This window comes from Chlorella variabilis (genome assembly GCF_000147415.1).
Source record: "Chlorella variabilis unplaced genomic scaffold CHLNCscaffold_2, whole genome shotgun sequence".
Classification (NCBI taxonomy): Eukaryota; Viridiplantae; Chlorophyta; class Trebouxiophyceae; order Chlorellales; family Chlorellaceae; genus Chlorella; species Chlorella variabilis.
Window position 1 is genome coordinate 1334541 of NW_005435086.1, and position 21490 is coordinate 1356030.

At 67.3% G+C, this 21490-nt stretch overlaps 7 protein-coding genes across 7 annotated transcripts in view; 4 read left to right on the forward strand and 3 right to left on the reverse strand.

Annotated features, from left to right (window-relative positions):
- Positions 1-1760: 1760 nt before the first annotated feature.
- On the reverse strand, positions 1761-4650 carry CHLNCDRAFT_18787 (hypothetical protein; the record flags this gene model as incomplete). The annotated part of the gene is made up of 8 exons (XM_005851440.1): positions 1761-2155; positions 2335-2424; positions 2562-2896; positions 3023-3124; positions 3237-3496; positions 3631-4049; positions 4203-4328; positions 4464-4650. 8 exons carry the CDS (start codon positions 4648-4650, stop codon positions 1761-1763), a joined length of 1914 nt encoding a protein of 637 aa, XP_005851502.1.
- Positions 4651-7266: 2616 nt separating this feature from the next.
- CHLNCDRAFT_137896 (expressed protein) lies at positions 7267-8430 on the forward strand (the record flags this gene model as incomplete). Its single annotated transcript, XM_005851146.1, has 4 exons — positions 7267-7430; positions 7544-7663; positions 7832-7923; positions 8054-8430. The coding sequence occupies 4 exons, from the start codon at positions 7267-7269 to the stop codon at positions 8428-8430; spliced, it is 753 nt and encodes a 250-aa protein (XP_005851208.1).
- Positions 8431-9146: 716 nt separating this feature from the next.
- On the forward strand, positions 9147-10436 carry CHLNCDRAFT_48477 (hypothetical protein; the record flags this gene model as incomplete). Its single annotated transcript, XM_005851147.1, has 5 exons — positions 9147-9433; positions 9534-9687; positions 9772-9791; positions 9896-10040; positions 10140-10436. 5 exons carry the CDS (start codon positions 9147-9149, stop codon positions 10434-10436), a joined length of 903 nt encoding a protein of 300 aa, XP_005851209.1.
- Positions 10437-10988: 552 nt separating this feature from the next.
- Positions 10989-13094, reverse strand: CHLNCDRAFT_49947 (hypothetical protein; the record flags this gene model as incomplete). The annotated part of the gene is made up of 8 exons (XM_005851441.1): positions 10989-11244; positions 11355-11472; positions 11589-11742; positions 11888-12046; positions 12160-12484; positions 12631-12703; positions 12790-12853; positions 12960-13094. 8 exons carry the CDS (start codon positions 13092-13094, stop codon positions 10989-10991), a joined length of 1284 nt encoding a protein of 427 aa, XP_005851503.1.
- Positions 13095-14066: 972 nt separating this feature from the next.
- Positions 14067-16827, forward strand: CHLNCDRAFT_137899 (hypothetical protein; the record flags this gene model as incomplete). Its single annotated transcript, XM_005851148.1, has 4 exons — positions 14067-14387; positions 14498-14819; positions 14958-16603; positions 16744-16827. The coding sequence occupies 4 exons, from the start codon at positions 14067-14069 to the stop codon at positions 16825-16827; spliced, it is 2373 nt and encodes a 790-aa protein (XP_005851210.1).
- A 220-nt stretch (positions 16828-17047) lies between these two features.
- CHLNCDRAFT_137900 (hypothetical protein) lies at positions 17048-17645 on the reverse strand (the record flags this gene model as incomplete). The annotated part of the gene is made up of 3 exons (XM_005851442.1): positions 17048-17204; positions 17326-17423; positions 17583-17645. 3 exons carry the CDS (start codon positions 17643-17645, stop codon positions 17048-17050), a joined length of 318 nt encoding a protein of 105 aa, XP_005851504.1.
- Positions 17646-18160: 515 nt separating this feature from the next.
- The window catches only part of CHLNCDRAFT_33853 (hypothetical protein), a gene marked incomplete at both ends in the record, with an annotated part of 4417 nt that continues 1087 nt past the window's right edge, over positions 18161-21490 (forward strand). The window contains 9 exons of the mRNA XM_005851149.1: positions 18161-18308; positions 18459-18625; positions 18881-18975; positions 19761-19938; positions 20159-20202; positions 20341-20487; positions 20626-20719; positions 20938-21022; positions 21214-21365. Of these exons, the coding sequence (XP_005851211.1) occupies positions 18161-18308; positions 18459-18625; positions 18881-18975; positions 19761-19938; positions 20159-20202; positions 20341-20487; positions 20626-20719; positions 20938-21022; positions 21214-21365 (1110 nt within the window). The remainder of the gene's footprint in view (positions 18309-18458; positions 18626-18880; positions 18976-19760; positions 19939-20158; positions 20203-20340; positions 20488-20625; positions 20720-20937; positions 21023-21213; positions 21366-21490) is intronic.

Below are 21490 nucleotides of genomic sequence, written 5' to 3' on the forward strand. Positions count from 1 at the left end.
GCCATGCCCAGGCTGTCAAAGCCGCGCCGCACCGCCTCGGCCCCAAACACCACGGCGCTCATGCTGAGCGGCTCGGGGGCGCCGCCGCCTAGGCCGGCGCCGCCAAAGGAGGGGCGGGGGCCCAGCAGGCTGGGGCTGGGGTGCTGCAGAGAGGGTGCGCCCTCAGAGGCGCTGCGCGACAGGCCGCCCACGGCGGCGCCGCCGGAGCCGCCGCCGCCTGGGGAGCCCTTGCGTGCAAACGCGCGCAGGCGGGCAAAGCTGGCAAACCTGAGGCGGCGCGTCGGCTTGGCGCTGCTGGGCACAGACGGCTGCGCCACTGGGACCACTGCAGGCAGGCAGAGGGAGGGCAGCGGCGGCGACATGCCAGCCTGTGAGCCATGCCTCTCTGTCTGCTGGAGGCTGCCACGACCTGCCTGTCAATCAGGCTGCAGGTCCCACCAGGCAACACCAGCATCCCCAGCGCGGGGCGTGCCCCTGCCCGCCTCTCACCTGCGCCCTGCTTGATGCTGGCTTCCGCCGCGGCGGCCCCCTCCAAGTTGAGCCCCGCCAGGGAGTGGTAGCTGACGCGGCGCCGCATGCCGCCGCCCGCCAGGTCGGAGGCCGGCTCCATGAGCAGCAGCACCTGGCCGGGCCCGCAGCCGCTCAGCGCGGGGCCCAGGCCGCCGGCAGCTGCAGCCTCGGCCAGCTGGGAGAGGGTGCCGGAGGGGGCGGTGCTGTGGCGCAGCAGGCCGCCGCCGCCGGCGCTGTGCCGCGCCAGGCCCACGCCGGCGCCCGCAGGCCCCAGCACGGTGGCGGAGCCGTCAAACGTGACGCGGCGGCCGCGCGGCGCCCCCGCAGCTGCTGCCGGCGCCGGCACCGGCAGCGGCACGGGGCCCAGGCTGGAGGCCATGCTGGGGTCGCTGTTGGAGCGCTGCAGGCCGCCGCGAGGGATGCAGACGCCGGGGCCGGCGGCCTCCACACCCGCAGCCGCCACGGTGGCTGCCGCGGCTGCCACTGCCGCCGCCGCCGCAGGCTTGAGCTTCTCTTTGCCGGCTGCCGCCTGCTGCGAGGCCTTGCTTGGCGACAGCCATCCCAGGGCGGAGGGCTTGGAGGGCCGGTCGGGAGCAGTCAGCCGCACGTGCGCCACCGGCTGGCGGGACAGCATCTTATCAAAGCTCTCCAGCTTGGCTGCCCGGTGGGAGCTGCTGAGCAGCGGGCTGCGCTTGGGGCCGGGCCTGACGGGGGGCGTGGGGATGGGGGCCGCGCCGCCGGGCTGCGCTGCAGCCGCGGCGCTGCTGCTGCCAGCTGCGCCCACGCCGTCAGCGCCGTCGCTGCCGCCCTTGGGGGTGCCGGGCTCATCTGCTGCCACCTCCTCAGCCGCGGGCGCAGCCTCAATCTCCTGTGAGGGAGCGGCGCTCAGGAGCTGCGGCGGCTGCGGCGAGGCTCCCTCCACCAGCGCCATCAGGGTCGGCGCAAAGGAGCCATCGGAGGAGAGGGAGACCAGGGAGGCTGCAGAGAGGGACTCTGGCAGGCCCCCACCCGCCTCAGACTCAGCCTCCGACTCCGTCGGCAGCGGCGGAGAGCCCAGCCTGCCCTGCATCGGCTGCGCGGGCGACTGCGGAGGCGGGAAGGAGGCCAGCGCCTGAGCGGTGTCCGCTGCAGCCGCCATGCCCGCGTGGCCGACGCTGAAGCTGCTGCTGCGGCTGCCTATGCTGGATGTGCGACCCAGGTTGCGCCCCCGCACTGCACGGCACACAGGCGCACATGTGTGCAGCGTTTTTTCACCAGCTCTGCCGGCGTGCACGAGAGCAGCACAACAAGCGGGCCCGCGGCACCAAGATCTCGCTGCTGGTTCTGAACTTGTCTCCCCCAACCCACGCATGCACCTTTCCACCATCACAGCCATCACAACCACCACCACCCCCGCTCCTCCACCTGCTCGCCCGCCGCTCACCCGTGTGCAGATACGAGTCCCCGCCCAGCTCCCACAGGTGCGGCTTGCCCGGGGCGGGCTGGAACACCCCCAGGAACAGGTTGACCCCATCCTGCTTCTCGGCATCGGTGTACGCGTTGCTGTAGAAGCGGCGCACCGTGGTGAGCAGGTCGCGCGACTGCGTGGCGGCCTCCCAGTCGCCGCGCTGGCGCTGGAAGAAGGTGGAGTGCGCCTCGCTGCCGCCTGCGGAGAGGGGGCAACAGCACGGGGCGCGCGCGGGGTGCGGTGAGGGATCCAGGAAGCCGTGAGCAGGAGGCTTCGTGAGGCAGCGGGCGGCATGCGCCATGTCTGGCCCGTGCGCAGAGCCAGCCACCCTGCCAGCCACATCCTGCACCAGCACCACAACACAGCCACAGCCTCACCGTACTGCAGGGCCAGGGTGTGGCCCATCGCCTCGTACGCATCCATGAGGTGCCGCGCCAGGCTGCTGTTGGGGTCCAGCCACGCCGTCTCTGCGGGCGCGGGGCGGCAGCCACGCAGGGCGGTTAGAGGAGGCGCCCTCGCCCTCGTCCCGCCTCCGCTGATGCAGCCTCTTCCCCGCTGCTGCACACGCGTACGGCGCCCAGCTCCGCCTCCCCCGCTGGCCCACCTGAGATGCCCAGCGCGTGCAGCTGCTGGCCCAGCGCCAGCATGCCGTGCGTGAACTGCCCCACGTTGGTGCGGTCCAGGCTGTCGATGCAGTTGGTGCGCAGCACGCCGCGCTGCTCGCGCGCAGGGCCCACGGCGGAGGAGCCGCCGCCGCCGCGGCCGCCGCCGCCGCCAGCGTTGACGCTGACGAAGATGCCGGTGGCCGCCAGCACCGGCTCCTGCAGCCGCTGTAGGTCGGACAGCAGGTGCGTCTTGGCGATGCGGGCGCGGTGGGAGAGGTCAAACGCCTGGTACTGCACCCGTTGCTGCCCGGGAGCCAGCCGCTGGTTCAGGAACCTGCATGATGGGGGAGCGGGGAACAAAGGAGGGAGGTTGGTACACACGCCCAGCCCACGCACATGCGCTCCACTCTATACCCGCCTGTTGCACCCTGCCCACGCCCACGCCCTCCGCTCCACCCACCTGATGGCTGTGGCGTACTCGCGCCCCAGCACGCTCTCCCGCGGCCGCCGCTCCACGCGCTTCACCAGGTCCAGCACGCACACCGGCTCGCCATACTGCTCCCTGCAGACAGGCGTAGGGCAGGGGGCAGGGATGCAGCAATCAAACCGTGCAGGAGCCAAGCCAGCCAGCCTGCCTGCCCGTTTGTCCCACATCCCACGCACACAACACACACCTGAGCTGGTCGAAGTGGCGGCGCGTGGCGGCGTACAGCGGGTCGAAGCGGTGCAGCAGGATCTCGGGCTTCATGATGCTGCTGTCGGGCTGCTGGGCCCAGTGCAGCGGGATGGAGCCGCGCACCTGCACCATGCTGCTGACCAGCGGCTGCCCGCTCTTCCAGTCCACCCCCGCCTCCACCATCTGCTCCACCTCCACATCGTTGGCGCAGTACCCGGCATCAGTGACGCCGCGCTTCAGGTACCGCGTGCCCGCAAACTGTGGAAAGCAAGCGGCGGCGAGGAGGGGGGCTCAAGTGTGGGTCCCGCCAACTGCTGCCACCCACGCCCGGGGCCAGCGCAACCATTGCCTGCAGCCATGCCGGCCCCCGCACCCCACACAGGCGCACCCACCTGTCGCGAGCGGCGCGCCACCAGCGTGAGGTGCAGCGTGCGGCCCAGCAGGGCCAGCGGGCGCTGCTGGAAGAAGCCGTGGGCCAGGGGCACCACCCAGCGTGCGGCCGAGTCGCCCAGCGCCTCCCGCAGCGGGCGGCTCAGGAACTCGTTCCACACAGACTTGGCCTCAAAGGCCTCCGCCGCCGCCGCCTCGTCCCACTCCTCCGCGGGCGGCTGCGCAAAGGTGCGCTGCGCGGTTTGGTGGACGGGCCAGGAGTAGGAGAAGAAGAAGTCCTTGGTGAGCTGCACCCCGGCCAGCAGCTTGCGGTAGCGCTGCTCCGCGGTGGACGCGTGCTGCGTGCCATACGCGGCGCGGTGCGTGGCGGGGCACAGGATGGGCAGCAGCGCGGTGGCGTCGATGCCATACACCTTGTGGCCTGCGGTGGCGATGGTGGCAAGCGCGGCTTGGTTGGGCAGGCTGGTTGGGCTTGGGATGCAAGGAAAGCGGACGCTGCAAGACTCATCCACGCTGCAAGGGACGCACCCCAAATCTCCGCACCCACACACGGGCACACCCCCTGGCCACGCACCGCAGATGGCGCCCAGGTAGCGCCGCCTGGTGACCAGCAGGAGGTAGGGCCCCTCCAGCAGCTGCACCACGCCCACAATCGCGCTCGCATCGCACACCAGCTGCAGCCCGCCGATGTGCCGGTTGCCTGCGCGGCGCGGGAGCGGCCACAGACCAGGAAAGGGTTGGACCCAGGGTTGGACCCAGGCAGGCTGGGGGAGCGGCTCTGGCTTGTTAGGCAGCTCCACGGCCCGCCCTGCGCTGCTGCCTGTGCTGCACTCACCTGCGTGGATGGCGGCCAGCAGGCGTTGGATCTGGGGTTTGGTGTAGGGAGTGGGGTCCTCGCAGGCGTCCAGGGTGGGAGAGGTTCGATCCAGCTTGAGCACGCGGAACTCCTCCTGGCCCTCCCGCCCCACAGTCTGACGCACGGCGTACAGCCGCTGCGCGGTCTGGTACAACGTCAGGTGCATCGTCTCCCCGCACCGCTGCAAACAGGAAACCAGGACAGTCAGAAGACCACATGCGCCAGAGCAGCCACGGTGGCCTGCTGCACAACCAGGTGTGGTAGTGGCGGCAGCTGCGGCCGGCGGCGGTCGGCGGCCGTCGGCCACGAGGGCTTGCAGCCGCCGCCGCCCCAGCCCGAGCGGCTGCGCCAGACAGTTCCAATCGGTTCACCTCTGCTCTTCAGCCGCGCGGCGGGCCCGAACAGTTTGTGTGCAGCGATCTCGTGTTGGTGAAGGAGGGACACTTCCCAGCCACCTCCTTAACCCACCCTCCCAGCACCCTGCCACCGCATGGCGAGCGGCCAAACTTGCGAAAGATGAGCTGCAACGCACGCCGCCGCCTCTTCAGGACGTGGCGGCCACGAGGGCAACCAGCGCAGCAAGATGGCCAAAACAGTCGTGTTACGCCCTGGACACGTGCTCAGGTGTGAATGTGGTGGTATGGAGGCCCAAATCGCAGCCCAATCATGGGGCTGTTGTGCCGCCGCCGCCGCCAGCTGGCTCCGCCGCTGGTTGGCCCTTCAGGCCCCCAGCTGCCCTCTGCTGTGGAGGGACGGGGCGCGCATTTCTAGTATAATAGCTGGAAATCATCAAATCCAAGAAGGAAGAAAGCGAGGCACCTTCACCCTGTTCCCATTCTGCTGGGTAGCTGCCTCCTTTGCCTTCTCTCTTCCCAAGGGAACCCAACCCAGCGTATCTGCCACCAGGCTCACCCCTGCAGTCGCCCACCATGTCGCTGCTCTTGACGGCAGCCCTTGGACGGCCCTGTGTCTCGGCCCTGGGCCTGCGCAGCCCTCACGCGGTGCCTCTGGCTAGGGTTCCGCCCCTGGCAGCCACCAGCGCCCGCACCCCGTGCCGCCGCCGCACGTCCCCAACCGTCAGTGCTAAGGCTTCCGAGGAGGGCGTGGCGGCTGTGGGCAGCGACCTCAATTGGTCGCACGTCGCGCGCGACATCAAGCAGCGCGTGGCAGCGGTGGCCAGCAAGGAGGGGCGCATGGACCAGCTGCAGGCGTGGTGAGCGAGTGGTAGAAGGCCAGCTGCCTGGAGCAGCCGCGGGCGCCTGCACACATCCAGCCGTAAAAATGGCATCTGGCATCATCACTGGTGCTGCCCTGGTATGGAATGCCGCCCTTACCCGCTATTGACCTGCTCCTCCCTCGCGCACAGGCTGAGCGAGACGCGGCTGAGCTGCGACCTGGACATAGAGCAGGAGGGCCAGACGGAGATTGTGGCGGAGCAGGAGGCTGTCTACCAGAACCTGTCGGGCATGGACCTGGACGTGAAGCGCTGGTGAGAGGGGGACATGTTGTGCCTGCTGGCGAGCCAGCTGCCGCCGCGGCGCTGCTCAACCACACAACTCAGCACAGTCAATGCTGCTGAGTGGTGGAGTGGCTGGCGCGTGCTGACGGTCCCTAATCCCACGCCTGCCCACCCTCCCCTCCTGCAGGCTGAGTAACCCCGATGAGGACGCCGAGACCGACTCCAAGATGGCGGGGGTGCTGACGCTGAGGCTGCTGCAGGCCTACCACGCGGAATCGGGTGCGCCCCTATCTGCGCAGCGCCCCTGGCAGCTGGTTCGTCTTGCTGACTCAGCAAGTTCGGAACAGGCTGCTTGATGATCTGCCGGATGCACTCTAATGTGCGCTGGCTGGGAGATTGCCTGGCATCAATGTGGAGTTGGGGTTGTGACACAGGCACAGTCGGGTTCGTCTCTTCCTCTGCATCCCCTACCATCGCTGCCCACACCTGGCACAAGCCCCGCTGAAACCCTGCTGGTTGGCCCACGGGCTGCCCACCTGCCGCAGGCGAGGCGTTTGATGATGAGTCGGACGATGCCTACTGGCGCCTGCAGGGCTTCCTGCCGGGGGCCCTGGTGGAGGCGCTCGACCATGACACCCTCAGGCGCATGATCAAGGCCTATGTGGCGATGCCCTTCAGCGGGGTGTAGGCGGCAGTGCTGCGACCTGCTCGCGGGCGTGCTCACGAGCAGCTGGCGCGCGCTTGGCAGGCCCGAACGCCGTTGCTTCACTTTCTTACAGTGGTTCCTGGAGGATTTAAATACTGCGTGGAATGCGGTGAGGCACAGGGATGAATGCAAGTCAAGGCCTGGTAGAGGTACAGGCGACTTCCAGCTGCGCTGCCAGCCAGCGAGGTGAGGTGGATAGGGCAGTGCATGGGACGGGCAAGGGCTCTGCGTTCCCCGGTTTAGCGCGGTACATTGCGTTCACTGCTCCTTGTGCTCGCATTTCCGGCGTGTGAGCGTGCTCTGTGCTCCCCTCCCCCTGGCACCGGTCACCCCGAGCCCGCGGACCAGTCACCGGTAAGCGTGGTTTAGTGTACAAGCAGGGCATATGCGCTGCCATCGTGCCGCCCGCAGTGCCCAAGTTGGGCGCGCCCAGCACTGGGCGGTGGCGGCAGCGCGGGCGTCAACACTACTACCCACCTGCGCCTGAAGATTCTCACTTTTCTGACTAATGCAGATCAGCTACTCCCACAGCCATGTCGATGTTCAGCACCGCAAATACTGTGCAGCGCTCTACCCTCGCGCTGCAAAACCACCGCACTGCCTCCGTCCAGCACAGCATGGGCGGGCGCCCGAGGGCGGGCATCGTCTGCGTCCAGGCCTCGGCCTCTCTGGCGGCTGTGGGCAGCAGCCGTAGCTGGGCGTCTGTTGCGCAAGATGTGAAGAGCCGTCTGGCGTCGTCGATGGAGAGCAACCAGAGCAGGATGGAGCAGCTGATGCTCTGGTGAGGCCCGCCGGAATGGATGGCTACGTGCGGGCAAGGCAGGGTGCTGCTGTTTGCTTCTTACTTGTAGGATAGCCATCAATTGCAGCTGCTGCCGTCTGCCGTCTGTGCAGGCTGGGGGAGACCAGGCTGGACCTGGAGGCAGAGGCGCAAGTGCGGCAGATCCCGCACTGGGAGGCGGAGGAGTGGCGGGCGGAGTACCAGTCGGCCGCTAACATGCTGCTGAAGCAGTGGTGAGTGCAGGCAGGCTGCCGTGTGGGTGCCTGCTGCCGGCCGGGGTATGCTGGCCCAAGGTCACGAGGTACTGTGCCCCTGTGCCGCGGCGCTGGACAGCCTGCAATTGCAAGAAGGGAAGGGAGCACGTGCCCGTCTTTGAGGGCGTGCCCCCTTGGCTCCTGCAGGTTTGGCAGCCCCTCCCACTCTGATAAGATCGAGGCCAAGATGGCAGGGGTGCTGACGCTGAGGGTCCTGCAGGCCTACAGCGAGAACACCGGTGCGCGCCCCGCACGCAGCCCGTTGCTGAGTCTGCCAGACGCGCTCGACTTCCCATGCCCCGAGGGTCCCATGCCGAGGGTCCCATGCCCCTACTCACCAGCCTGCCACTCAACTGGGCTGCTCTGCAGGCGAGGCGTTCAATGACAGCGACAGCGCGTTTGCGCAGCTCCAGGCCTTCCTGCCCGCAGTGCTGGGGGAGGCACTGGATCGCACCGCATTGGAGCGCATGATTAGGGCGTGGGTGGCGCTGCCTAATGAGAAGCTGGAGCAGCCGGAGGAGGAGGCGGCACGTGAGGCGGCGGAAGCTGCAGCCAGGGTGGAAGAAGCCACCGCTGCGGTCGAGGCTGCCGCCGCCGTTTTGCGCGCCGAGAAGGAGAAAGCGCAGGCTGCTGCACAGGCTGCCGCGCAGGCTGCCGCCGCAAAGACCGTGCAGGCGGCTGCACAGACTGTTGGCGCGGATTCGCCGCGGCTCCGCGAGGCGGCTGCCTCACCCTTCCCTGCGTGATTGCCTTTAGTGCCGCGCCCCTGCTGGCACAGAATTCTTATGATTGGCTGATAACTATGCAACTGCATTTTGTTTATGTCCCTGCCACCTGTCTTGCTGTGCATGCGCAAGCCTTTGTGCGACCTCATTTCTGATTCTGGGAGAGCAAGACGCCCTCATTCATTTGTGCAGCACCTTCCTGCTGCTATTTTCTCTGTGCCTCTTCACTCTTGTTTCCAACGCCACGGCGTTTTCACCATTCATGCCCGGCTGTCCCTCGCACCTTCACGGCGAGGCGGCAGGCGGAGACCAGTGTACAGAACGAGCCTTGTTCAGAGGCGGCAGATATTGTTTCTTATGAACTTTCATGTTTTCATTCACCTCTGCCCACATGTAAATTCGGTTGTTCCAGGATGGAAGGGTGACCCTAGGGTCCCACCAAAACGTTCCTGCGTCGCCCGCCAGGTGGCGCTGGGACGAGGGCAGAAATGCCGAGCTGTTGGCGTCCAGCTGCATTCATTTCGACCTTACCTCAACCTGTCACCAACTTCTGCGGCCTCGAAGCCGCCTTGCAGCGTGAGCCGCGGCCCCACCCCCACTCACACTCTCGTGAGTGGGGTCTGTGAGGAAGGTCTGCAGCCCCCCAGCCTCCGTGTACCTCCCTTCATCTCCCGCGGCGGCTGCAAGCGCCGCCGGTTCAACTCCGCCGCTGCCGCCAGCCGTCGCCGCCACAAGACATGGCCTCCGCCTCCTACCGCCAGCCGCTCCCTGGCGAGCGGTTTGCATATGGTGGCCTGTCATGCGTCATATCCGCAATAATTACGAATCCGGTTGACTTGGCCAAGACCCGCATGCAAGTTTACTATGCACAGCAAGGGGCCGGCAGCGTGGTGGCCCTTGCACAGCCGCCGCGGAACGGGATGGCGGCCACGCTGGCATCGATTACGCGGCACGAGGGCGCACTGGGACTCATGCGCGGCGTGACACCCTCCATGCTGCGTGAGGCTTCCTACTCCACGATCAGGTGAGGCGTCGAGGGAGATGGCCGGCCTGTTCATGAGCTGCATGCGCTCAGGCAGCGAACACCGGGGTGCATGCTCAACCATTTCCTGCTGTGCTGGCAGGTATGGCGCGTACGAGCCCATCAAGCAGATGCTGGATGGGGAGCACCCGGCCGGAGGGCTGCCTGCAGATGTGCCGCTGTGGAAGAAGATTGCGGCGGGCGGTGCAGCGGGAGCGCTCGGCGCCGCCGGCGCCACGCCCAGCGACCTGATCAAGGTCCGCATGCAAGCAGCCATGAGGCAGGCAGATGCGGCTGTTGGCAGCCAGGCGCGGCGCTTGCCGCCAACAGGCATCTGGCAGGCTGCATCGGCCATCTACCGGTGAGAGGCCGGCCGGGGTCGCGCCGCCTGCCCTTGCCAGCACCTGGCGCGTCTGCGCCGCCCACTCGCATCAGCCGTGATTGCTTGCGCTGTGCGTTGCACAGGCAGGAGGGCGGCCTAGCAGGGCTGTACCGCGGAGTGTACCCCACGACGGTTCGTGCTGCGATTCTCACCGCCAGCCAGCTTCCCGTGTACGACCAGACCAAGCACATCCTGCTGTCCCACCCGGCCACAGCAGGGCACGCCAAGGTGTGCACGTGGTGATGCATTGGGTGCCAGCTGTGCCTGGCTGGAGCCCTGGCTGGCCACCAGAAAGCCCCTCATCAGACCCTCCCCCTGTGCCTGCAGGAGGGCCCGGTGCTTCACTTTGTCTGCTCCATGGTGGCGGGCCTTGCCTGCGCCCTCACCACCGGACCTGTCGACCTGATCAAGACGCGCTACATGGCGCAGCAGTTTTGCAGCCAGGGCAAACCGCAGCGGTACACAGGCATGGTTGACTGTGCGATGCAGACCGTGCGCAGCGGGGGCGTGCTGTCGCTCTGGACGGGCTTCATGCCTGCCTGGATCAGGATCGGGCCCCACACCTGCATCTCCCTGCTGGTCTTTGAGTGGCTGCGCAAGCAGGCCGGTCTTGCGCCCATCTGATGCCATCGCCATTGTTTTGTGCTCCTGTACTCCTTGACTGCACCAGCCTCCACTTGATATACGGCCCTCATCGGCTCTTGATTTAATTGCGTGCACTGACATATCTGTTTCCTATCTCTGTAATGAGCACACCCGGTATCGCCATATGACTGTCGCACTTACATTCAATGCTACCATGCTTTGCATGGTGTGGCAGCGGGTAGCCCGCCACTGACATGCAAGTTGGAGATGTAACTGCAAGTAGCAATACCAGAGTGCATGGAGGTGGCAGCTGCAGGGTGGCTGCCTGCCTGTGCATGAATGACACCCAGGGCATGGGAAAAGGGGAAAAGGGGTGAGAAAGAATGAGAAAGAGAATGGAGCTGGGAAAGTTGGATTCAGAGAGACCGAGCGGCTGAGAAGGCAAGCACAACAGAGGAAGATTTACGTGATGGGTGAGGGGCAGAGTGATCGGGTGATTGGCTGGCGCTAAGGAATGTCGCTGGGAGCTGGGCGCAGGGCAGGGAAATGCTCTGGCTCTCCGATTGCAGCACGAAAAGTAGGAGTTGGGCTTTATCGTGCTGTGACAGCGTCGCCGGCTGGGGCCGCCTCGCTGGCTGGCGCTGCTACATCTGCTGCGGCGGCCTCGGCTGGCTCTGAGGGAGGTGTGAGGGGTGTGCTGGCGCCCGCCTCCAGGTCTGCTTCCGTGGATGTCAGGCTCTTTGCCGACTTGCTGGTCAGCTCAATGTCAGGTTTGGCGGCTCCGTTGTCGTCGTCTGCAGCTTCAGCTTGTTGTCGGGAGGCAGCTGCCGCCTTCATCTTTTTGACCCTGCGCAGGCGCAGCCGGGAACAGGCGGGTAGAGGTTAACACAGTCCCTGGCTACTGGCAGCATCAGGTTGAGCCAGCACAGCAGCAGGGGCAGGGCAAACAGGACGCACTTGGGGGCGAAGTAGCGTGCCAGCGCAGACCCGATGAAGATCTGCGATATCTGGCCCACAATGCCGGGGATGATGAGCAGGCCCTGCTTGCTGATGTCTGTTGTCAAGTAACTGATCACTGCAGGCACACAGGCAGGCGGCAACGGCACCAGAGGCTCAGTGCCCATCGCCAGGGTCAGGATCAGAGCGGCACCAGTACATAGTTCTAGCTAATGAGCTCGGAAAAATCCCCACCTGTCACTGCAACAGGTGCGCTCTTCTGGGAGCTCATGATGCCGGTGGCGATGAGGTCTGTGAGCGGCATGTGGAAGATGTAGTACAGCACGGCAAAGTTGAAAATGAGGTAGATGATGTGCTGCGCGATGGCTAAGAGGATGACATACAGGATCTGCAGGTAATGGGCCGGGAACAGCACAGCAGCGGTGTGGAGCCCTTTTCTGCCTAAACAAGACAGCACCGAGGGCTACGCCTGTGGAAACACTAGGGTGGCACATGCGCATCCCGGCTGCATCCAGCTGCAGAAAAAACCGCACCTGCACAAACTGCTGGTCCATGAGCGTGGCCTGCGCCCCCGACAGGCTCTGCCACACGATCATGGACAGCATGATGACGCTGAACATGCTGATGGCAGTCTTGTAGCTGGCGGTCAGCTTCTTGACGTGCTTACTAAAGGGGGGCAGCTCGCGCAGCAGCTGCAAGCACGAGCGCAGGGGAGCTGGGTGAGAGCAAGCGTGCCACACTGCGCCAGGCCACCCCCTCAGCCTGACGCCGGCTGCGCCTTCGTCCCCAGCAGCACACCACCCACCTTGCCGAGCACCGAGGGCACCAGGATGGTGATGGTCAGGCGGGCCAGCAAATTGGGGATGTCGACCGACACGCTCTCCAGCTCATCGCTGCCTCCTAGCAGGGCCTTCAGCCACAGAGGCATGGTGAAGATGCCGGCGATGTTGCTGGCCACGGTGAGCAGCAGCGCCAGGCCCTCGTTGCCGCCGCAGCTGCGGACCAGTGACACGCCCACCCCCAGCGTGGTGGGCACCGCAGCGAAGAGCGCCAGGCCGGCGCTGAACTCGGGCGGGTTGAGCGGGATCTCGCGCAGGGCAAAGCCCAGGCAGGGGGTCACAAACAGGATGCTGCAGGCACACAGGCAGGGAGAGGCAGCAGGTGGGGGTGTGGAGCGAGGCAGCACCTGCTCCCCACATGCTGCTGCTTCAACAGCCGGCTGTCTGCCATGCCAGGAGGACCGAGACCTTGCATGCACAGCCATGCGGCAGCCCACCTAATCAGGCCGTACGTCACGCCCAGCTTGTGCTTGATGGCGGCGGCCAGGTCATCGGTTTTCAGCACCAGGCCTGCAGCAGTGAGAAGAGGGAGGCACCGTTTCTTTAAGCAGTCTTTAAAGAAAGAAAAAATGTCAACAACGTTCATGCAATGTCACCTGAAATAAAAAAGACAAGGATGATGTTGATCTCCTGGATCACGTGGATTTCGCCGTCCATGATCTGCACAGGCAAGGCGAGGGGCGGGTGAGATGTGCAGGTGGCACCAGCGGCGGTTGAGGACTGCGGGTAGGCGCGACCAGCCGGCGACCCAGCGAGCCAGACGCACCGTGACATTGATGACGGCCTTGCCAGGTGCTGGCCATGCCAGCGCCCATATTATCGCCACAAGGAACGAGAGGGGCAGAAAGTTGTCGATCACAAACTTCTTGGTGCGCTTGCCCACCGCCTTCCAGTCCACCATGGCTACACAGCACAGCGTCTGCCGCTGCGGCGAAAATGAGCTGCAGGCAGCATTGGCAGCAGTGAAAGCGGCACAGGCTTGGCTCAGCACTGACGCAGTTGATGACAGGGGTTGAGATAGGCAGGAGGCGATGCGTGGGGCGGCGGGTGGAACCGCCGCCACCTGTCGCACCTGCCCGTCAGCCGGCCTCGGGCGGCTGACCCCTCAAGGCCAGCGGCTGCCTACAGCATTGCTGTCCACTGCTCACAAGGCCAGTCATGCAGTGCACGGCCCGACTCACCACTCAGCTGAGTCTCCCGCTCTCTCGAGCTACAGGGCGTGAGCTCAGCTATATGCACGTCACATTCAAATACGTACAGGGATGCAGCTGCACTGCCCCGTGGAGATGGTTGAAGTGCGTGCAAAAGGAGGCGCAAGTGCGCCTGCAAAGCCCAACTGGAAGCGGGGCAATCAGCTGAAAACAGCTGTGGATCCCGCCGGCCTATTACATTCGCACCGGCAAAATGGGGGAGGGCATCATTGGCCAGGGCGGGGCCGCCGAGCGGTACTGGTCGGCCGCCTGCTGGCACAGTGTCCCTGCGCCCTCTGGAGGCCACACTGAATCATCGGAGCCTATGAATGTCCATTCTGTTGTACTCGTGATCAGCTGACCAGCCATCGCTGCCAGCAGCTCACCTGCGCCGGCGTGGGGCTTGGGCTCGGCACCCGCAGGTGCCCGGTCAGTTCAAGTGCCCGGTTGACCGAGCTGCACGTGACCCGAATGAGCTGAAATGGCAGCCAGCTCATCAGTTGCATCTTGTGGCTCCATCTGCCGTCACCTGGTGTCTCCCTCATCGCCCGACATCTTTGTCAGCGGCTCCTCCAGTCTCGGCCACAGCGCGGGCAGCGGCTGCGGCGACTGTGGCATGCATGCATTGCATTTGCATCTGCAATCATTTTGCAGCGCTTCCACATCCATAGCACACAGCCTGGATGGTGAGGCTGTTTGTGGGCGGGCTGCCGCCGGGCGTCACCCCCGACGACCTGCGGCAGCGCTTCCTGCCCTTCGGCGAGGTCACCGAGTGCAGCATCGCGCCTGCCAAGAGCTATGGGCCCGGCGTTGTCTTCCCCCGCAACTTTGGGCATGTGGAGTTGCAGCCCAAGGATGAGGCGGCCCTGCGCAAGTGCATCGCGGCCTACAACGGCTGTAAGTGGCGCGGGAGCCAGTTGAAGTGCGCGCCGGCGCACCCGCAGTATGCCGACCGGCGGCGGCAGGAGCAGGCGACCGCCGCTGGCGGCACATCGGCGGACGAGGTGAGCAGGAGGTCACTGCTGGCAGGGACATGTGCGCGCTTGCCGCACCAAGCATGACACCAGGACACCACTTCCAACCCTACCTTCCGTTGCTGCCGCCCTGCCTGCAGGCCGCCCATGCCCTGCCGCCGCTGGGGCCCGGCGACAGGCTTCGCCTGAAGCCGTCAAAGGCAGCCACCACCATTGAGGTGGCGCTGGGCAGCGGCCGCAAGGTGCAGCACTTCCCCGAGCCGCCTTCGCAGCAGGTCCAGCTGGCGTGGGAGTCGCTGGAGGCGCCCCCCGCCTCGGGCTACCTGTATGAGCAGCTGCTGCAGCGCCTGGCCGCCGACCTGCCGCCCGAGCTGCTGGCAATCGTGGAGGAGCGGCGGCGCCAGGGCAAGCTGCTGCTGGAGGCGCGGGAGCGGCAGCTGCGCGAGGAGCGCGCGGCGGCAGGTGGGTAGGTTGGGGGGCGGCCAGGCGCTGCTTGGGCAGGCTGGCAGGCGATGCATGCGGTCGATGGGCGTCACAGCGGTGCCCAGCGCAGCTTGGTCATGCGGCACATGCATGCATGCTGCCTTCGTTGTGCTGCAGGTGTGGAAATTGCCCACGAGTACTCTGAGCAGTCCCAAGGCAGCTCTGGTTGGGAGCTGGGCAGCGATGATGATGCGGCGACGGCTGCAGCCACGGCAGCCGGGGCCCTCGCGTCCCGCGAGCGCCGCCAGGCAGCAGCAGCGGCAGCAGCTGGTCCCAGGGGCAGGGGTGCTGCTGGGGCGCGGCAACAGCGGAAGCTGGAGCATGAGCAGCAGGGAATGCAGCCGGGGCAGCAGCGGGAGGACGTGCAGCAGGGGCAACAGGCTGCCCCAACAGTGCCACAGCGGAGGCTCAGGGTGGTCGACTTTCTTCAGCCTCAAGATGCCGAGCAGGAGCGGGAGGAGCCTGCAGCCGCCGCTCAAGCAGGCGCTGGCGCAGCCGCAGACCTGAGCCGCTTCGACTCAGGCAGCGATGCCGAGTGGGGGGCCCCACCGGCTGGTGCCACAAGGCAGCACCTGCTCCAGTCAAGGCCAGCAAGCTCTGGCCAGCAGGCGATGCAACAGCAGGTGCAGGTGTGGCCGCTGGCAGTTGCTCGAAGCACGCGGGAAGAGCAGGAGCACAGCCAGCCCTCCGGCAGCAGCGGCAGCAGTGGCGGCAGCGAGCTGGAAGAGTGGCTAGCTGGTGCGGGCGACCTTGGTGGCGGCCCCGCGGCGAGTGATGCAGAGGCTGGTGCCTTGAATGGTGAGGCCTCCAGCGGCAGCAGCGGCGGCAGCGAGCTGGAAGAGTTCCTGGCGACAGCTGGCGGTGATGGCGCCAGCCCAGAGGCTGCTCAGGAGGAGGAGGAAGGCGAGGGGGCAGGCTGCGAAGGCAAGGAGGCCTGCAGCGATGGCGGCCAGCATGTGGGCAGCGGCGGCGAGGCACGCACCCAGCCTGTCGCGGCTGCAGCGGCAGATGGCGCTGGCAGGAGTACAGGAGGGCAGCAGGTCCGGCGCACATCGCAGCAGCCACAGCAGCAGCCGCCACAGCTCACGCAGCAGCGGGGGGTGGTCGCCTTTGTGGAGGGAGATGAGGCAGCGGCCAGCGGGCGGCAGTGGTGGCACAAGCCCATCCCGGCGGTGGACCTCAGCCGCTTTGCCAGCAGCAGCGATGAGGAGGGTGGAGGGAGGCCAACGGCCCTGCCAGCTGCCGTGGGAGGCAAGCGCGGGGTGGCGCACCACCAGGGCGCCAAGAAGCGGCGGCAACAGCACATGATCCCTCAGGTGGATGGCGCTGCCGACAGTGGCAGTGACGAGGACAGCGCTAGCAGTGATAAGGACGACGACAGCGAGAGCGAAGATGCCAGCACCAGTGGTAGCGAGGGCAGTGCCGGCAGTGGCAGTGACGAGGGCACGTCTGGTAGCAGCACCAGTGAAGACGCGGCAGGCAAGGATCAGGTCGGCGAGCAGCTGCAGAAGGGAGGAGGAGCGTCCGGGCAGGCAAATGCGGCCTCTGCAGGGCACGGCAACGAGAGAAGTGGCAGCGAGGGCGAGGAGAGCGAGGAGGAAGCAGAGACAGCGGACGACGGCAGGGCGGCGGCCGCGGCGGCGGCGCAGGAGCAGCAGCGCCAGCTGGCGGCGCTGTTCCCCGAGGGCGCTGCCTTCAGGCGCAGCGAGCCGCTGGCGCAGATTGAGGCCACCTGGCGCGTCAGCCGCGAATCCTGGGTGCAGGTAGGGGCCGCCGGCAGCCAAGCCTGCCCTGGGCCCGCCTGTGATGCAATGAGCCGCCTCTGGCACAGCTCGTGTGCTTTTCGCTGGTGTGGTGCGGATGCCTGCCTGCCTGCCCAGCGTACCCCTGCTGTCTGCTGCAGGACTACCGCCAGAAGCACCGGCAGGCGGTGCGCATGCTGGGACGGTCGAGCGGCGGCGGCGGCAAGCGGCAACGCAAGGGCTGACGGCTTGGAGCTGCCCTATCCTTGAATGCAAGATAATACATTAGTGTGAAGCAAGCGGCAACATTGTAAGAGCGGAGCGGAGAGGAATGCAGGTCAAAACGGCAGTAAAAATCGCGGTGGGAACCAATCGCGGCAAGCAATGAATTCTAGCAGAGGGCGCAAAGGGCAACGGGCAGCACGGGCCTGGTCTGCAGGCTGGCAGGCTGGCTGCGCTTTGGTGTCACTGGTCCTTATCGAACCGCCGCATGCCCGCCACATACCCCTCGCTCTCTATCCGCCGCTTCTCGCCCTTGGGCTTCTGCGGGGCGGGCGCCGGCGCTGGCGCATCCCCCTCTGCGAATCCCAGGTCCCTCAGGTCTTGCTTGGCCATCAGGTTGCTGCGCAGGGGTCCGCGCCAGGGGGCAGGTTACGGGAGCAGGCGTGTGTGGGCAGGCAGCGGCCCAGGCGGAGGGGCACGCAAGCGGTGGCGCAGCAGCGGCGGCGGCACGGCCGGCGCACCGTTCCATGCGGCACTGCAGGTACGACTTGGCCAGCTCACGGCACGCCTCTGCGTCGTTGCCGTGGTCTTTCAGGCACTGCAGGTACTCCTCCTTGATCTGCAGCCCGGCAGGCGGGGAGGCAGGGATCGCCCCACGCAAGGAGCAGTGATGCTGGGGTTGCAGCGGAAAAATGGCGCCGCCTGCCTGCCCCCAGCCTGCAAAGGCAAAAGACGAGCTCGCCTTTTTGCACTCCCCAAAGTGGTCCAGCGGGAACACGCCCTTCTCTGGCGGCCGCGGCTGGAAGCCGCGCGCGCCGCCAAACGCGCCGCCTGCTGACATGCTGCCGCTGCCGCCCGGCCTGTGCCGCCAGGTGCCGCTCCTCCCCTGGCCAACCGATGGACTCCTGTGTCACAATACCTGGCGCTGGGAGTGCCTGGTGCGCTCAGGCTCAGGGTTTGCTGTCGCAGGCTGTGCAGGAGGAGCGGGGGTGGTGAGAAGTGGCCTGGAAATGTGCGGTGGACAGTCGGGGGCTGTTGACTGCGAGCTGAGGCGCTGAATTGGGCTGCTCACGTCAGATATGCCGCTCCAAGGCCCTCTGAGAAAGCTGGCGAGCTGGCAGAGATGATGTGCCACCCCACGGGCCCCTTGTTCACCCATCCACTTGACAGCAATCGGCAGTGCGGGCTGGGGAGGACGCCGGCGTATTCAGTCCCACCGACCATCTCCAGACCGCGTGCACCTGCAGTTGCGCTCCTGCCCCTGCTGACGGGCTTGCACCCCAGCGCAGCAGCGCCCCGGGCACCATGTCATACAACAGCACCAACTGGAAGGCGGGGGAAACCTTCTTCTCGCCCATGGGGTCGGGCGTCGGGGCGGTGTTCCCTGCCGCGCCGCCGGGCGCCGCCACGCCGCCCCCGCCCCTGGTCAGCAGCGCGGCGGGCACCCCCAGCAAGCTGGTGGCGCAGGAGCTGTACTGGCGCTGGTTCCAGATGGCAGACACCGGTGTGCGGGTGCTGCACGCCTGCCGCCGCCCCGCCCTCCTTGCTGTGACGTGCCGCATCGGTGGAGCAGCCGGCCGGCGGTCTTCACATGCAGCCGCTGGCGCCTCCCCCACCACCCCCCGCCCCCTTGCTCTCGCCGCCGACCCCGCAGACCGCGACGGGCGGCTGACGGGCGCCGACGCGGTGCGCTTCTTTGAGCGCAGCGGCCTGGCGCGGGAGCTTCTGGCCAAGGTGTGGGCCAACTCGGACCACAAGCGCCAGGGCTTCCTCGACTTCCACGCCTTTGTGCGCGCCCTGGAGCTGGTGTCGCTGGCGCAGGTGCGGGCGACGGCGGCGGCGGCGGCCGGCGGCGGCGGCGGCGGGCGCAGCGGCAGGCGGCTGGCGGGCCGGGTGGCAGCACCGACGCGCACGCCTCGCCGCGGCTGCGCTGCGTTCCGTCGGCCGGCGGGCCAGGCTGGGTTGCTAGTCAGGGACGGGGGCATGGTCGAGCCACACGCTGGCAGCCCCCGCCCGATCCCCATGCTGCCCCCCTCCCTCCCTCCCTCCCTCCCTCCCTCCCTCCCCATGCTGCAGTCCACGGGGGAGGTGTCCATGGACACATACGCCAACATGCAGTCGGCGGGGATAGAGCCGCCGAGGCTGCGGGGCCTGGAGACAGACCCCGCAGCGTCGGCGCGCCCGCCACCTGGCACAGGAGGAGGCGGCGGCGGCGGAGGAGGAGGAGGAGGCGGCATGGCTGCCAGCCTGGATCTGGAGGGACTCAGTCTCGCCGCCGCGGGCTCCGCGGCGGCGGCAGAGGGGGTAGTGCACCAGAGCCTGGACGTCAGCCGCACGATGGATGTGCGGCGCAGCGTGCCAGAGGGCCTGGGGCGGCCGCCGCCCGGCGGCGACGCGTGGCGGAGCGTCTCGGAGGCGGGGCGCGAGCCCGGCAGTGGCCCCGGCAGCGTGGGCGGGCGCAGCGGCGGCGGGGAGGAGGAGGAGGCGGCGCGGCACGCCGGCGGCGGCGGGCCGTTTGATGTGCAGCGCAGCGTGGATGTCGGCGCGGCGCTGCTGGCGGGGGCGGCGGCGGGGGTGGGCATGGCGGCGGCGCGGCGCAGCATGGAGGCGCCCCCCATGCACGCAGCGCCCTCGCCGGCGCCCTCGGCAGGCGGCGGCGGCGGGGTGCGTGCGCCGCCAGCAGCCGCGGACGCAGAGATGCTGCCGCCTGTTGCTGCGGGCAAGCCCGCCTGGTCGCCAGGTCCCGACACCTCGCTTGCGTGCCCCCTTGCTGCGCCCTGCTGCCCTGGCTTGCAGATGCAGGGCGCCTACCAGGCTGTGCCCTCCCCCATGGGCGCCATGCCGTCCCCTTACTCCTCAGGCACAGCAGCCTTCTTCCCAGGTTGGCCCCCTGGCTGGCTGCGCAGCAAGGGCTGCTTGAGCGCAGCGCCTTGCATGCACATCACACCCTAGCTAGGCCTGCCACAGCGCCGCACGCCTCCGCCCTGCCCCGCCGCCCCGCCGGCGCAGAGTCGTCGCCGTCGCCCGCGAGCGCGGCCGCCATGTTTGGGCGCAAGGGCAAGCGGCGGGCGGCGCTTTCCACCAAGGACTGCACCTCCATCACAGAAGGCCTCAAGAAGATCTACTTTCACAAGGTGGGGCCTTTTGTGTGTGTGTGTGTGCGTGTGTGTGTGTGGCTGGTGGGGTTGAGGTGGGGTTGACGGGGCTGGGACGTGTGTGTGCGCGCTGGGTTGGTGTGCGATTGCGTGCGGGCGCCTGCGACGATGTGTGATGCAGGGGTTTGGGGTCCTGCCCGCCGCACAGCGCCACCCACACGCCCACACACACGCGCACACACGCACCCCGCCCCCGCAGATCCGGCCGCTGGAGGAGTCGTACAAGTTTGGGCACTTCTTCAGGTTGGGGTTGGGGCAGGCACAGAGAGCGCGAAGAACAGAGTGTTTGTGTGCGTGTGTGTGCACAGCAGAGAGAGAGGGGCCTGGCCGTCGCTGCCTGTGGCCACCCGCCGCCGCTGCCCCTCGCCTGCCCGCCCGCAGCCCGCTGCTGAGCGAGGGCGACTTTGAGGCCAAGCCCAGCGTGCTGCTGCTGGGGCAGTACAGCACGGGCAAGAGCACCTTCATCAAGTACCTGCTGGGGAGGGACTACCCGGGGATCCACATTGGGCCAGAGCCCACCACAGACAGGTGGGGGCTGGCCGGGGCAGGAGCAGGCCGCGGGCCGGCGGGGGGGAGGCGAGCGGCCAGCGCTGTGCTTTGCAGGCGCTGCTGCCGCGCCGTCGAGCGTGCCGCGCGATGTGGTGACCTCGTGCCGCCGTGCCGCAGGTTTGTGGTGGTGATGCACGGCCCCGACGAGCGCCGCACGCCCGGCAACACGCTGGTGGTGCAGCCGGACAAGCCGTTCACCGGGCTGGCACAGGTGGGCAGGATGGGCTACCAGGGTGGCTGCTGGTCTGCCTGCTCCAGCTATGCGCACTGTGCCCACCCTGCTGTCGTCCCGCCTGCTTCTTTTATCAACCGCCCCCGTTTGCCCCATCTGCCACCCACCACACTCATGCACACAATACTCACAGCACCTCCCCTGCTCCGCCGTTGCCCCTGCCTGCCCGCCCCGCCCCACCCTTCTTCGCCTGTCAGTTTGGCAGCGGCTTCCTGTCCAAGTTTGAGTGCGCCCAGTGCGACAACCGGCTGCTGGAGGAGGTGACGCTGGTGGACACGCCAGGTGGGCGCCGCGTGGACGGGCGGTGGTGGCTGGGACGGCCCGCTGTGCCGCCTCTGGAGCCCCTGCCCGCTGCCGCCCGCCTCCATTCCCACCACACTGCTCTTGCCATTTCTGCCTCTGCTCCCACCCTGGCCCTCCTCCGCCAACCCACATATCCACACACACACACACACTCTCTCTCTCTCCTGCAGGCGTGCTGTCTGGCGAGAAGCAGCGCATCGAGCGCTCGTACGACTTCATCCAGGTGTGCGGCTGGTTTGCGGCGCGCTGCGACCTCATCCTGCTGCTGTTCGACCCCTACAAGCTCGACATCTCGGACGAGTTCAAGGCGGTGGGTGGGGTGGTGGGGGGGCGACCTGGGGGCCGGGATGGCAGCCATCGGGCTGGCACGCTGTCGCCGCCCAGATGTTCACAGCCGCGGCCCTCGTCAGCACCAGCACCAGCACGCATGCCTTGCGTATTGGCCAC